At 38.7% G+C, this 15,630-nt stretch overlaps 2 protein-coding genes across 2 annotated transcripts; both read right to left on the reverse strand.

Moving 5' to 3' along the window:
• Positions 1-255: 255 nt before the first annotated feature.
• Positions 256-3,212, reverse strand: isg20 (interferon stimulated exonuclease gene). Its single transcript, XM_074677907.1, has 4 exons — positions 3,128-3,212; positions 1,477-2,121; positions 1,096-1,296; positions 256-974 (listed from the first exon to the last, which is right to left on the reverse strand). Exons 2-4 carry the CDS (start codon positions 2,086-2,088, stop codon positions 771-773), a joined length of 1,017 nt encoding a protein of 338 aa, XP_074534008.1. The 5' UTR covers positions 2,089-2,121; positions 3,128-3,212; the 3' UTR covers positions 256-770.
• Positions 3,213-4,383: 1,171 nt separating this feature from the next.
• pdia3 (protein disulfide isomerase family A, member 3) lies at positions 4,384-11,693 on the reverse strand. The gene is made up of 13 exons (XM_074678486.1): positions 11,350-11,693; positions 9,513-9,591; positions 9,304-9,421; positions 9,071-9,178; positions 8,382-8,511; positions 8,172-8,288; positions 6,574-6,699; positions 6,281-6,463; positions 6,068-6,176; positions 5,828-5,956; positions 5,641-5,720; positions 5,304-5,361; positions 4,384-5,217 (listed from the first exon to the last, which is right to left on the reverse strand). The coding sequence occupies exons 1-13, from the start codon at positions 11,481-11,483 to the stop codon at positions 5,110-5,112; spliced, it is 1,479 nt and encodes a 492-aa protein (XP_074534587.1). The 5' UTR covers positions 11,484-11,693; the 3' UTR covers positions 4,384-5,109.
• Positions 11,694-15,630: the final 3,937 nt, after the last annotated feature.

Raw genomic sequence — 15,630 nt, forward strand, 5'->3', positions numbered from 1 at the left:
TCCAGTTTGGTTTGTGACCTTGATAAGGTAAGATAAAAGCTGAAGGCTGAATGAAAATGGACCTTTGGCCGCAGTTTTACATCATCTCTTTCTTTTTGCTCTCAGTCATGAAACATATTTTCCTCTGCCATGAAAGAAAAATCAAATAAATCTCAAAATGAAAAACAGATTTGAACAGAACACATTTTTATTTAAACACTTCTGAGCAGCTTACAGTGAGAGGTAATGAGTCCAGACACAGGGCTGATGCTTCAGGCCACGTAAACATGACGGTAATTTTGAAGCATGAAAATTCACCATCTTATATTTGTTCCAAGTGTATTCTGACATGTTTTCTGCTTTGTTCACAGAATGTATTTCATAAATTGTTCCTTGATCTACTTATTTTCCAAAGTAGCAGCATGTGCTCAGTGTTCATGTCCTTAAATTAACAGTAAGTTAATTTCCCTTTGTAGTATTCACTTAAAACTCTTGCACATCTTAAGAAATGCACTTCAAACTCTTCAAATGATCAACATGATCAAGTGTCAAAACCAACGACTCTTGTTTCACAGCAATACAGCTGATATACATGCCAACCATGTGTAACATGTTAAAAGTTAATAAGTTAACAAGTGTTTTCAAGTTATTTTACCACTTTCGTCATTTTTTTTCAATTCTTTTCAAACTATTTCATGTCGAAACTTGACTTCACTGTCAATATTCTCTGCTTTCACATTATCATTATCTCTCTGCTTGTCACTGGATTCTGCTGAAGTACCGCTGTCATCTTATTGGCCCTCAGCTGTGACATCATTTGGCCAGTACTCATCCTGCATGTAGTGGTTTGAGGCAGCAAAGCTTGGTGTTTGTGGAGCATCTGCATCGTCTTGCATGCTGTTCAGCAGGTCTTGCTCCCACTCTCCCTCCACCAGTTTGTAGAGGTCGAGGGCGGCTTGAGCGTCTTCCACCGAGCAGTGACCGCGCTCTCCAACCTGAGCAGGAGACAGACCAAAGGGTCAAGCAGGGTTAACACAGGAGCGTCTAATTCACATGCATTGTAAGTCAAACATGATGTGGAATGGCTACTGGGAGCAGCTTTTCCTTGCGTCTCACCTGTATTTTTTTGTTGAGGAGTTTTTTTGATAAGGTTTTGAGGGAGACGCAGCGTTCACGAGGGAAACCGGCCAACCTGTTGAGGAGCTGTGTAGTTGAGGTGTCTCTGACCATGTGAGCAGGATGGAGAAGCTCCAGAGCTTCAAAGTCATGATAGACGGAGTGGCCAACAACCACTTTGCCCTCGAGGATACTGAGGATCTGCAGGAGGGAAGAGCAAGAGGTGGAACATAAAGCAGTTGTGCAAATATCAATGATTTGAAGATTCAGTGTGACCTATTTACACTGAACAAAGCTTCAGTGCCACTTCTGTAAAGTTAACGATCATGAAAAGGCTGAAACAAGAATAGAAATGACAACTGCTCAACTAGCAGGCCTCACCTCCTCCCTGGCTTGACTGAAGGGCGTTGCATTTCGCAGGTGATGCCTCCGGATGCCGCTCCATCGCGTCCTGTAGTCCGTGACGGGCTGTCGTGGCTGCACATATTTATCATACAGTATGTTACCATGATAGTCCAGGATGCTGCAGCGTGCCAGCTCGCTGCAGCACCCCCGTGGCCCCGTCCCCACCATCTCACAGTCTATCGCCACCACCGTGGTCGAGCAAGAGCTCAGGCACGGCGAGCTCCGTCCGCTGGCTGGGGGACTCGTCTCAGAGCAGAAACCGCTGTCCACCTCCCAGAGGTCTTTGTGCTGCTCAGAAGATTTAGGATTAGAAGGCTCAGACTCTGAAACATCAGAGCTCAGAGGTTGACTCTGTCCTTCCTGGTGGCTTGATTTGGTCTTTTTGATCAGTTTATTTGTATCCACTGGTTCACTGAGTTTGGCCGATGTTTTCCTCTTCATGTTGGCGATGATAATCTTCTGATGATATTTTCTTGTGGCTCTCGCACTTTCCAAAGCGCGAGTCACCATGGCTTTCTTACACAGGTACCGGTAGTTGTTAAGAAGCCCCCTAGAGCTGGATTTAGCCTTATTTGACCGCTCTGCCATTGTCAGCTTTATTAAGTAGCTTGGGGATCATATCTGAGATAAGAAATAAAAAACAAATGTAGCTTGATTAGTCAAAATCAGTGTAAATAAAGGTTAGTAACCACAGTTAAATGATTCATTAGCAGAAAAAAAACTGTGTTCCTTGCGCCTTCAAGCTGGTGTGTATTTTTGTATTACTTCCCCTCACCACATGTATACAAGCAATATTTAAAGGCAACATAACAAGTACAAAACAAAGCACCACGTTCAAGCTCTAAAACAGTTACTCTGGCGTTATGTACAATCTTGAGAGCTGTTATTTACAACAGTCTCTAATGCTGCTCTGCAGAAATATCGCTGACGTTTGGGAACAGGTGATTGACAGCAACAACAATGAGCCAATTTAGGAGCTATGAACTGGGAAACTCAAGGGTTGTTTTTCAATAATTTAACTGTCTGTTCAGTTGTAAACTGGTTAAAAAAATGTGGTTCACTGCCCTAAAGTGCCACATTTTACTTCGACACGTCCCAGCCACGAAACTCCGTTCATAATTTCGACATTTGAATATAAAATATCTATTTCTGTTACTTAACTTTACTCAACAACTGCTTAAACTGAGTTGAATTATCACTAAACTTTAAAGGTGAATTCGGCATACTGTACATCTTGTATTATCTCATGTACGATTCATTTCAAAGGGCCACATGCCCGTTTTTTTACGAGCAGGCCATCTGTAAAAAATAGTGCTTAATCATTAGAAGAGCTGCTTTGTGTTCGGTTTTATTTTAGCCGATTTGATCAGAAAAGGTTAGAAGTAAATTGTAATACAGAAACATATTCCTGAGAAGTGTCAAACTGTAACATCAGCCACGTAAACGCGAATTGTCAGTGTTGGCGTGGCGTTGTGAAAGCCTCGGTAAATTCATGAATTACAAAAAAAAAATGAGCGTCAAAAACGGCACTTGACATTTATCCTGAACGGAATACAGTAAACACGTCAAATGGATAAAAACTGTTGATAAAATCGCAACATTTAAACGTAGTTTTCGATATAATTACCTGACATTGTAGCACCACGGTTGCACGTGTAAACTCTGTACATGCCCGGACAAGTCTCCTATTACTCGCAATCTGATTGGCTGATTCTCTTCTTCGTTTGTTTTTTATTTGACTGCATTCGGTGTAGACCACGCGCCACATGCTGGTAAGAAGATGTACTGCTGCAGTCACAAATAAGTCGATACTGAAATTCCATTTCTTTTACATTTTCATTTGCGTTTCGGGTATTAATAATTGCGTATTTCGAATTAATTTATTTTGAAATAATAATAAAAACAATACTAATAAAGAACTCTGAAATCTATTGTAAAATAGATCAATAACAACACATAAATAAGAACGACTTTAGAAAGGAGAGTATCGCACTTCTGTAAAATATATTTATCAAAATACCAATCAAATTATCACTAAGTAAATAAATAGAATACATAAAAAGGTAAGGAAAAAGTAATACAAAAATAAAAGCACTGAACATTCAGATACCAATATGCCAGAATAATAAAAAAAGTACGAAATAATTGAGTCAATAAATATTAAAATAAGGTTAAAAAATAAAATAAAATAAAATAAAATTAGATTATGGGACTTAGAAAATATAATGTATATAATATATATAATATATATATATATATATATATATATATATATATATATATATATATATATATATATATATAAAAACAGTCTTTTCCTTGATGTGAATAAGTTAATTTTTCAAAAATTACCAAAAATCTAAATATACTGAAAAAATATTTTTTAGAGTTTATCTGTCATATTTATTCCCCAAATGGTGTAGCGTTACTTAAATCCTCCACCCATTTCAGCTATTTTTTTATATTCATTTACAAAAATAACCTGAGATAAACTTGATTACTAATTCTTAATTTATAAGAATTACTTTACCTAACTACTTTATAGTTCTTTCCAATGTTTTTTAGGTGTTTTATTCTGCTGCTTCCCTGCCTTTTGTCCTTTACAAACAGTTTTTACAAATCTGTCAAAAGTGGCTGAAAACAGTTTGACATAGGAATAGAGGAGGTGACAAAAATGAATTATTTGTGTCAGTGATTTTACCATTACTTCCTCAATTTTGAGGTTTTTGCAAAGGTTATCTTTTGGTCTGAAGCACAACAGAGACAAAAGACTGAATGATTAATGTTCTCAGGGAGTGAAAGCTATTTATCTTTTTTTTAAATGTTAAAACATCATTGATTACCAGTTTTACTTGAAAAACCACAATATTTAAGACCTCTGGATCTGGAAACATTGACAGTTTTTATTATCTGACAGTATATCGACCAAATGATTGACTGATCACTTCAAGACAGAACAGATCCCCTGACAAAAAGTGGTATAATGATTATGAGCCTCTGCAAGGCTGCAAAGAAGAAATCACCTCTGAAAATTTTACACATGAAAACTTTTTCATTGAAGGTGAGAAACATTTTTCATGGATGAGATGAGTTAATTTTGGTTTTGTGGGCCTTTTTATTTCACAATCCTTCCAAATGTACAAAAACAAAGATGTTTTACAAAAAAAAAAAAAAGCAATAAAACAAAAACGAAGAACAGAAAGGAATTCACCGCTACCAGTATCCCCCTGTGACGACAATGACAACAACGAAATCAAAGCGACAGATGACCGGAGACTGGAGGCTAACCAAAGTGCATCAGCCTGAGGTGTGGTAGACAGACCCGGGGAAATAAAAATCTCTAGTTTTCAAAAGACGTCCCCTCTTCCCTAAAAATTTGTTTTTGTTTTGAAACATGGGGCAGGCCCTGGCCACCACCTCTCCACCTTCCACAGTTTCCCCAGAGCAGTGGAGGACCTAAAGGGACAGCCGCGTCTTTGACTTGGCTTCAGAGCATTCGGTAGTTCACTAAGAGAGTGGAATATAATTTAGTTCTTTCTTCGCATGATGTCCCCACTCCTCTTCCTCCTGTTGTGTTTGAGGGGGATGCTGAGTTCTTGTTTGGAGCTTTTATAGCTCTGACTTCTTCTTCTTCTTCTTGGACTCCTCCGGCACTACCAGAGGGTTTGTGGCCTCCCTCTTCAGGTAAGAGATGAAGTCGCTCACCTCACGGCCTCCCTGCGGCACAGAGACAGAGAAAGAGCGGTGAGCAGAGCTGGAACAAACACACCTTTGTTTTTATCAACACTGAAGCTGAGGCTCACCTCGTATTTCTTTGGGTTCATCTTACGTCCAGCTGGTGAAAAGTATATCGTGGGGAAACTAAAAAAAACAAACAATGAAGAATTCATCACGACAAAAATCTGAATTTTCATTTTTCAACATTTTTAAAGCGACGTTATCTAGAGACCGTACACAACATGCAACTTTCTTAGCCACAAGATTCTTTCAACATCATTATTTGGAAACGTCTTCATCACACTTTCATTCATGCCCAACTCCAGCATTCATGGCGAACATACAGTCAAAAAATTGTACTCAACAGCGCCATTTGATGGACAAACAAGGTAAAGGCAGCACTTTTTGCGACTTCTAACTCACCCGCTGACTTCATACGGAGATGGCACATCATTGGCTGTGGCATCCATCTTGGCAATGACGACGTTGGGATCATTGGCGAGCTAAAAGAGCAGAGAGAGATAATTCAAAGTTGATAAATTTAAGTCTCATCAAGCGGAAACTTCAGATCTGGTGCCTTAAATCAGTGCGTCAGGAGTCCGCAGCTCACCTTCTCTCCCAGCTCTTTGTATTTGGGCTCCAGGCTCTTACAGTGTCCGCACCATGGAGCGTAAAACTCGATCAGAACGTCTTTGCTGTCGTCGTTCACGATGGAGTCGAAGTTCTCAGCCACAATAACCTGGATGTAAACAACACAACGGATCAATCATCCTGTTGTTAACTTCTCGAAATGTTTCATTACAACTACCCCAGACAAAACTGTTTGATGTAAAGTTGTGTTTGAGCTCACCTTGACAGGTCCGTCATTGTTCTCGGGGATGGGCTCTGACTTGAGGTACTTCTTCAGTTTGCCGGCGAAATAATCGTCCAGGAAACGCTGCAGAGCTGCACCATCACGACTAAGGAGAAGCAAACGAGATATGTGTCAGAGCGACTGTCCAGCTCTCTTGCAGTAAAATTTCATTTTTTTTTTTAAATGCGTTACACATCTGACTTGACTTACGTGAACTCCTCAGTCATGGCGTATTTATCTCCCTTGGCAGTACGAATAGCGACCACGGGCAGTTCTCCTGAGCTGCCGTCCAGGCCAAACTCTGTCACCTCATGGCTGAACATGTTCTTGTTGGCCACAGCGAAGTTCAGCTTCTTCCCCTGATCCAGGAACATCTTTGCCACCTTCATCACCCTGTGAAATGAAAAAAATGTTTGGATGACGTCAGACTTTAAAGTCAGGGTTTTGTGTTGTGACTCAGATTTTAAGGAGACAAACTTTAAAGCGACTTTAGAGACACTGACCTGTTTCTCCAGTAATTGGATCCCTTTGGATTTTTGTCATAATCGACGTCATAGTAAGCCACCAGCAGATCTTTCCCTCTCAGCTGGTCTTTGTTGTCGTCTGTCATGTGGGGGCAGATTCCAAAACTGAGAATGAGAGACACAGAGAAGGTCAGCTTACAAGAACTTTAAAACAACAAGCTCTAATCTTTCAGAAGAAGGCTACAGAGAGCAGTATTTATAACAGTGTAACTATCCACAGCAGTTTGATTTAAGGTTAGATTTTCTGAAATATGAAGCACAGACTTTTATTCTGAAGAGTAGCAGTGAGTTATCAAAAGAGGTCAGGTAGGGAAAAGTGAAAGTGAAACTAAAGGAGGGGAATTCCACAGTTGGGCTGCAACATATCTTTAAATCTGCAGCTTAGCGCAATGTGTGATATCTAATGGAGCTGCAAAGCTACAGCTTTATGGGAAATTTTGTGTTCTATAAGATACAAAGAGAGCTCCACATGGTGAAAACAAACTGCACTAGAATTAATCATGCAGCTCCACAAACCTGGATATTACTGACTTTGCTGAATCAGTTTGTTCCTCTTTATATTTCTTTAACCCAGAACCAGTGTCACTTATTTTCCAGACTTTACGGTACACAGGAAAACCCACTAGACTGTTTCTCCAATAGAAGCAAGCACATTTTTAACCTCAACAAACACACTAGCACCTGGATTCTGGGTAAATAATAAAACATGCTGAGATATTTTTCCTTACTACAAATCATGATTTACAAATCCTTCTTATTAATATTCCTCAAAATATCCACGTTGGGATTTTTTTTGAAGCTCTGTTGAGACATGCACACAACTTCAGCAGCACAATAACAAAACATTGCACCTTCCTGTGCGTTTTTGCAGAGCTGTGGAAGTGTTTGTCACACTTTTTTATTCTCAACGTCGATCTTTCACAGCTGCTGTCCCTGTCTTTCAGCAGCTTTGGGTTGAAAATGAGTTTTTGTGATTATTTTTTTAATTATCATTAGGTATCAAGAGCTCTTTTTGTTTTAAAGCACATGGTATTGAAAAGTGCCAAGGTTGGAAATTAACATCAACCTTACTTTATAGCCTTACAACTTTTATTGTATGTTAATGATACGGTTTAAATTTTCTCAAGTCTCTTAACATGAACTTTAGGATGTCCCAAGACTTTAAAATGACCAATCAAAAGTTATTTGTTTAAATCTTAATGAGTGTAATACAGTGTGTATGCAGTATGTAGTTTGTTTGCAGAGCTCTGCCTTAAGCACTCTGGCCTCTGTCGTCTGATTTGCACCTTAAATAAAGGTGAGAACTGATCTGTACGTTGTGCACTCGTCATCACTCAGCTGCCCGAAGTGACCTTAAAAAAGTAAAGTTCAGTATTTGTTCATCAGAAGAACCACAGGCTGTCCGTTACATCCGTGTGTATGCTCAGAGCTGATAGAGCGCTCGCTGTGTTTGCAGAGAGAAAAGCTCCTGTTGGTCTGTGACCATCTTTGTAAATATGAGGCGTCTGAATGTTTCAGCTGACAGAACTGACCACGACTGCTCCACAAGTTCCCACAAACAGACGAGTAACACTCACATGTTGTCCTGGATGAACTTCTTGAGTTTGTTGCTGGTGTATTTGTCGTCAGCGTAAACCACGGAGCTGTCCTCAAACTTGTTGGCCAGCCGCTGTGGACGGAAGAGGATGACTCCCCTGGAAACCAAAAAGAACCAGGACTTGTCATGACGCCGTCACCCTGCTGCACTAACGACAGTCACGCTGAAGTGAAACGAGCAAACTACTTACTCTCCATCGATGCCGTTGCTCTGGAGGAGTTCCTCAGTGTTGGTGTGAGCGAAGCGGTAGTTTTCCCTCAGAGCGTTTGCTGCTTTCTGGAACTCTGCGTGTGCTGTGCTTTTGTCATCAGCAAAGAATCCTGGGAAAAAATGACAACTCAGTCAGATCAGAGTGTAATAACAGTGATGATTATTCTCTGTGCCAGAAAAACACTTTGGATTGATGACGTAAGGATGAAGGTTATTATCTAACCCCAAGTTCATGTGCCACTAGTTTTCTTTTTTGTACTCTCTCAGTTTGTCTTCATGAGGAAATACAACCTCACGGATTAACTGGTGTGAAACCTGTGGCGTGGTCACTGCCTACTACATGAGTCTGCAGGAAATACTGGTTTTATATTTACAAAGCTTAACAAACTTACCACTAAATTAAAGTGTTTGTTTTCATTTTAACCTATGTACTCAACACAAATGATACTAGAATATTCTCTTTATGGCTTGCCTTTAAAAGAAATCAAAAATTATCTTTTATATTAAAATACTGTTTCTTTAACTGTGTGATGTTTGAAGCTTGTTTACACAAACCAGCTTTAGACACTCATCAGAAATGAAACTGAAACTAAAGTCAAAATGAAATTAAAATAAAGTGCAATGTCACACTGCAGAGAAATATCCAGTTAATAAAGATAAACATCTCACCAATAACACTTGCATCTTGGTCCGCAATAAACTTCTGCAGGTCTGCGTCACTCTTAAGTTCCACAGAAGCTGGACCAGCCTGCTTCTTCAAGAAACTCACGATCCCATCTACGGAAAGCCAGAGGAACAAAATTAAGAGAAGAAGAAGAAGAAAAGCACGAGATCACTGAAGTAGCTCATTTTTAAGATGACTTAAACAGGGACATGTAATATATCCCATCAGAGGAAAATACCTGCACTCCTGGGACCATCATAGGGACCTGCCTCCTCTCCATCCCTGAAGATCTTCAGAGTCGGGTAGCCATTGACGCCGTATTTGCTGCATGTGTTGCTGTTAGCTGTGCAGTCAACCTACGGGAAAAGAGAAAATCATTGACTTTCTGAGGAGGTGCAGAGTGCATGTTGAAGAGGACAGAGTCAGGTGAACCGTGTTGTGTAATACCTTGGCCAGCGCTACAGTGCCTTTCAGACGTGTGGCGGCAGCCTCGTACTCAGGTGCTAGTCGTTTACAATGGCCACACCTAATGGATAGAGGATATGGATCCGTCAAAGAAAGAACAAGCAGCTGTAGTCAGGTTTCATCCTGGCAAAGATCCTAGAGGGATTTCAAGAATCCACAACGAGGAATCTGATCCCTGTGAGTCAAACACGAGTAATGCAACTGTGACTGAAAAAACTGGATCCACCAGATTGAAAAGTATTTACTTAATAACTGAACCAGAATTAAAGGTTAGACAAACTGGTAGATGCTTTGTTTGTCATCAGATAAGTAAAACAGTAAATATTCAAGTGTAAGATGAATCCATGAATGAATATAGGAACCTTTGTTTCAAAATCCAGACCTATAAGCAGGAGAGGAATCATGGAGTCAATGCTCAAGACCGAGCTTTCTACCGAGCTACTTTTAACATGACATGCTTATACTTTATTAAGCACATATACTCTGCTTTATGCATTTTTCATTTGTTTTTACTAATTTTTGTTTTTAAATGCCTTAACATCACTTTATGTTTGCTTTAAAGAGTGCTGTGAAAATAAACCTCTGGCTATAAACTTCTCCTTAACTTTCATTTTGTCAATTACAACTCAATCTTGATTATCCTAAAGTTGCTCTAAGCAAAACAAATATCAGATGAAGTGATTCCTACTGTTTTTATTCACTTTGAACTTTAACATTTAGTTTGTCCTCTTTTTGAAGTAGTTGCAGCAGCACATGTCTCTGGCATAAGAACTTTATAACAAATGTTATCACATTCTTTTTGCAATTTAAGTCAAAGACTTTCCTTTATATGTAAAATAGATGTAACTTATAAGAATGGCTATATTTTGAGGTTTACAGAGCATAGCAATGACTTTGTAGGTTCTTTGTTTGTTTTATGGGTATTTTACCAGCCAATCAATCAAAAACCTTTTAAAAAACAAAGTGTTCTAATAACTTTGGCCACCACTATACTTTTATTATTGATATCTCACTGGAATCAATAAATTCATTTGTTACAGCAGCTCATAAAGGAAAAATGTGGCCAAATTAAGACATAATACTCTCAAAGTTCAGTGTATTAAAGGTGTAAACACAAAATAAATGTATAAACTATGCTCATGTTTTACTCATATAACACTATACTTTAAATAATAAACAAAAACAATCAGTTTGGTGGATTGAATTATTAATTTAAACTCAACTTCGGTGACTTTTGCTCTAACCTTTTCACACAGATTTAAGTTTGGCACTGTAGTAAACGTCACACTTTCTCTGGACCAATCAGAGGTCGACACCAAAACTTCTTTAGCCAATCAGAACGTTACAACAGTGAAAGGGCACACCCCTAACTTCCTTATAGCCTCTTTAGCACGCAGTTTTAAATGAAAGTTATCATAAAACCTCATTTTATTTAATACCTGGTTCTCAGCAGCTTTTATATGTGTAAAAAGTGTAAAAGTTAGCATACTTTAAGAAGGCCTAATCACAGCTACCTGGCTTACACTGCACTGCCTTTAGCTTTAATGCTAACGTTGGTCCGGAGCCAATTAACCTTAGACTGTTACACATTTCCAGCTCTGAAATATTTTATACAAATTGTGTAGATTTAAAAGTAGCTTATAAAATTAAACGAGTACAACATATAAAATGTAATGTTTCAATCGTTCAACGTCAGGTAAGTTGCCGCAAATTAGCTGCACTATTTACCACGACGCAGGCACGCATACTAACGTCAAATGTGTCGTTTCGGAAACACTCTAATGCTCTGATCGTTACCAAATAAGGTGGAAACACTCACCAAGGAGCAAAAAACTCTACAAGAATGAGGCTGTGGTCTCCGATTTTGCTTTCGAAGTCATCATCCGTGAAGTCGATCACATCACTGGCCCTGGAGAGCCCGGCGAGGGCAGCCAAAAAGATAAGCTTCAACATCTCACACCGCGGGACTTATTTTCTTATTTTACACAAAAATAAAATTTGAATTGCAAATTGCGTCCGTTGCAGCCCTCTCTTCGGCTCCTCAGGCCTGAATGTCAGGGATGATACTGCCTCGGACTGGGCCAGATGAAGACTAGTCGATAGAGAAAGAGAAAGGGATGAAGGTGGTGAAGATGTTCGGCGAGGCAGCGGGACCTCTCCTTACCATAGTGTGGCAGCCTCCCATTGGTCGATGTAGCCTGTCACTTTGGCTTGATGGTCCAATCAGAAGTCGGGAAATGAAACTCCGCTTCTTTGGAGCCAATGAGAACTCGGCAAAATCAAAACTCCTCTCTCACACATCCCTGCATGCATTGCTGCCCTTTAAATGAAGCTGTAAAGGAAATGTAGGATTCTATTTTAAGTGTTTTTTTTTTCCTTTTCTTTTCTTTCCTTTTTTTAAAAGGTTATTAAGTTTTTAATCCTACTTTTTAGAGTAAAATTGAGGAGTTTTTCTCTAATCAGTTTTTGCTTTGTTTTTTTTTTTTTCTTTTTTTTGTTAGTATGAAATTGTTTTAGATAAACATTTGCTTGTTATTTATTGTTTGACTGGTGTGGGCTATGAGAGCAACGCTTTTTCATACTCAAGGAAATAACAATCAGAAGCTGACGATTAGTTTCATTTTAAGTGAAATAGTGAAACATTTGATTGTGTGATATGACATACACAGTACAAACTTGTTTCAAATGTTATTGTACAGTTCATACATGTGTGGGGACCAATTCTTAGCTGCATAACAAAAAACTGCTGTATCATGTTTAGGATCTTGTTTTGTTCTGACTTTCCTGATGGTCAGTGGGCCAGCCTAAGATATCCACATGTGTCATCAGCATATTTCCACTCAGCTGAAAGCTCTGAAACCACCGTAGACCATTAGAGTGATCTAATGATCCTGCCTTTGTGATATATCTCTGACTGAAAAGCAGAGTTTGTTATTGATTTGATGATGTAAATTTAAGTCTGGGTCCTAAAAACCTTCCAAATTTCTTTCTTGACTCTTCTCTATAAGACAATAAAATGAGCTGATTCTAGGTCAAGTTCATTTTTTTTTTTATTCAGACAGTCTCTGATTTGCCATCAAGTATGTCTACGGTTTAAGTGAAATGTATATTTGCGAAATACAGCAGGTAAATAACTGTGGTCCAAACTCCAAATCAGTAAGTTGAGGTGACTCACCTTAGCTGGCACCAGCTCTGAAAGAGAAAAAAGGATTATGGCTTTTGAATTGACAGCAAATATCTTTAATTGGCCAATTACATTGCATTTTGTTTTTGTTATACTTGTTGATAGACCATTTGTACCAACAAATGGATCAGTAAAATTATAAATAATATCATGATTAAATATTTGTCATCACCTTTATCATTTTAGGTACAAAATTAAAACTTACACACAAGTTATAAAACAGATGTAAAACAGACATGTAGCTCTTGTATTATCAAATAGACACCTCCCTCCTCTTTAACTGGAACCTTGGCCTGGATGTCCAAATAAAGGTCAAACCAGGATCGTTATCATGTTGCTCTGCAGGTTTCTGTAACGTCTGTTTTGGATAAACTAAGCCCACAGGATTTAGTGTGCTGTGCTACATCCGTGAGAGCAGACAAATTTAATGAAAATTAGTTTTCATAACCCAAAAGGTTGCTTTAAGAGGAGAACTCGGTCAAAGCAAGAGATTACTGTGAAGGTTATTCAATTGAAGTACTTAAAATCTCTTGTTATAAGTATTTACATTATCACTTCTTCAGGAGCTACGGAAACAAACCAGAACATCAACAACGACATGAAGAATTATTTTTACCCTGTGATTAAAATATAGCAATAATAACAGTTTAAACATTTTTCACAGCAAATACACTCAGATTGTTAAACATTTGACAATGAGTCCATCAGGATGAAAGATGTCCCTCTGATACACAAGACAATATTAGGAGAGAAATGATGTGAACTGTTTTGTCCACAGGAGGGCGCCAAAATTTCACACTATGGAAATTTCTCACAGTAGGGTCAAGATGCTGAATGACAAGCACAATGAATTTCTATTTTAATAATTTTTACATTTAACATGTACACTGTAGTTTGGTTTTAGTTGTTTTAAGCCATTCAATCAATGTCATATTTGTGTCAGTGTTATTTGCATGTCTAAATGAAAAGGATAATTGATAATTTTTTGTATTTGCTTCTCATTCTCAAAAACAGAGGTGCTCAGAGGTCAGTTTTTTTTTTTTTTTACCATGGCTTGTTAGACTTAACTCTTGTGTTTTTTCTTTTTCTGGTTGTATCTAAACCTTCTCTGTGAATAATCTGTCTATATGCTGAATGTCTCTCATCAGGAAGAACACTGGACTCGTTGAATTTACTTCTCAGGTCTGTTTTGTCCTGGTTCTTGTTTTTGACCAGTGATGACTTCTCTCTTTTTTTCCAATGTGCAACACAAGAAATGAAAAAGGGTTGTGTTGAGTGTTAAACTTACCTTCTTATATAAGAGTTGACTTGTTTTTAAAGAGACCTGAAGAGACACAAGTACCATTTCATGTGCTCCTTATAATCCCATTAAGTATTTTTAAAGCTTTAAATGTTTGAAATAATCAAAGCTAGTTTTTTTTAATGTCATCTCCAGAAGTATTGGTTAAAATGAGTAGGGCATAAATATTAAGTATAGGAGCAGAATACCTTTGTTATCATGCTGTTACAAACAAATAAAGGTATAAATAATGTGAATATTTACCTCAGACCTGTGTCTGAAAAAAAAAACCCAGAGACAAGGTTCCTTGTGCAGATAAATTTCCTAATTTTCTTTATCTACCTATTAGAATAAACAAATATTTATATTTTATTTTTATATTTACATTTTCCCCTTTTTTTGCTGTTGGAAGAGCTGCAGTTTCCTCTCCACACCAGCAGGTGGAGCGCTCTGACAAAATAGAGTCTGGCAGGACAATTTCCTCTGTTTGTAGTCCAATAAGGCATCTAAAAAAACTACATGTTTCATTAATGTTCAAGAAAAGGACACAGGAGGCCTCAGAAAAGTAAGTTTAAATGTGTTTAAGTTCAGAGGTAAGACGCAGAGTGTAGAGCTCCCAGGAGGTGGAATTAATAAAACAGACACTCAGTCTGCTCTTTTTAGCTGTCTCCCCAAACAGATCAGTCTCTCTTAGTTACAGCTCACAAACTCTCCTCATCTCTGCTTCTCAGTTCTGAAGGCAAACAGCCGCCGGGCGAGCAGAGTTAATCCTTAAAGCGGAGCCTTTCTCCCAAAGCAGCCAGCGTTTACTGTAAACTCCTGAGAGCTGAGAGGAGGAATCACTCAAAGACCAAATTAGGTTAGAGGACGAGCTGACTGTCAGTGTGTGAGGAGCTGTGATTTAAGAGTGTTTGTAAATGCAGGGAGTATTTTAGGAAAGCATCACAGCATTAAACAAAGACATCAGATGTTACCCTCTGAAATCTCAGGCATCTCAACATTTTAATAAAAAATTTTTAGATTATATTTTTCTCCTTTCAGTCCCTCAGTATGTCATCAGTATCAAACCTCCATTTTATCCTCTCTGCTCTTCCTCTTTCTCCTACACTGTACAGATTAGCTCTCTGGTACCCACAAAGCCCCTTCCTCTCAAACCAGGAAACCCCAATGCTTCAGTGAAGTGGTTACCAAGGCAACCCTCATTCCTCAGTCATAACTGGAGCAAGGAGGAGGAGAGGAAGAGAAGAGAAGGTCTGCAGCATTATGCTTGTGACACTCAGAGAGGGAGAGGCAGAGGGAGGAAGAGGAGGATGTTAGTGTGCATTCGTCAGAACCTTCGTCCAGAGAAACAGATTCTTCACGCCCCACAACACCAACACTTGACGTCTTCATCAGCTGCGTCTCCTCAGAACACTGAGACGCCTTGTTGTCCCGTCAGACCACAACACTGGGGAAATAGTCGCCTGTTACATCAGTGGAGACAATAAAAATCTGTTTGTTTACAGCCGGACAAAGCTCTTATTCCGTGTTTCCCCCGCTGCAGAGAAAAGAAAATCTTGATTCTACCTTAAATATTGACACTTGTTCAGGTTAATTTTCCACCTTTAGTGCAGATGATGCCACAAGCAATTCTGTGA

This window comes from Halichoeres trimaculatus, unplaced genomic scaffold, assembly GCF_033239565.1.
Source record: "Halichoeres trimaculatus isolate MK-OKI-2021-1 unplaced genomic scaffold, fHalTri1.1 fHalTri1_scaffold_10, whole genome shotgun sequence".
Taxonomy (NCBI): domain Eukaryota; kingdom Metazoa; phylum Chordata; class Actinopteri; order Labriformes; family Labridae; genus Halichoeres; species Halichoeres trimaculatus.

Excerpts from the sequence above, each read along its gene's own strand:
- isg20 (XM_074677907.1), bottom strand. The coding sequence starts at position 2,088 with ATGGCAGAGCGGTCAAATAAGGCTAAATCCAGCTCTAGGGGGCTTCTT. Across the intron at positions 1,297-1,476 it reads TCAGTCAAGCCAGGGAGGAG|ATCCTCAGTATCCTCGAGGG; the intron begins GTGAGGCCTGCT and ends TCCCTCCTGCAG. Across the intron at positions 975-1,095 it reads TCCTCAACAAAAAAATACAG|GTTGGAGAGCGCGGTCACTG; the intron begins GTGAGACGCAAG and ends TCTCCTGCTCAG.
- pdia3 (XM_074678486.1), bottom strand. The coding sequence starts at position 11,483 with ATGTTGAAGCTTATCTTTTTGGCTGCCCTCGCCGGGCTCTCCAGGGCC. Across the intron at positions 8,289-8,381 it reads AGCAACGGCATCGATGGAGA|GGGAGTCATCCTCTTCCGTC; the intron begins GTAAGTAGTTTG and ends TTTGGTTTCCAG. Across the intron at positions 5,362-5,640 it reads TCTCCGTATGAAGTCAGCGG|TTTCCCCACGATATACTTTT; the intron begins GTGAGTTAGAAG and ends TGTTTTTTTTAG.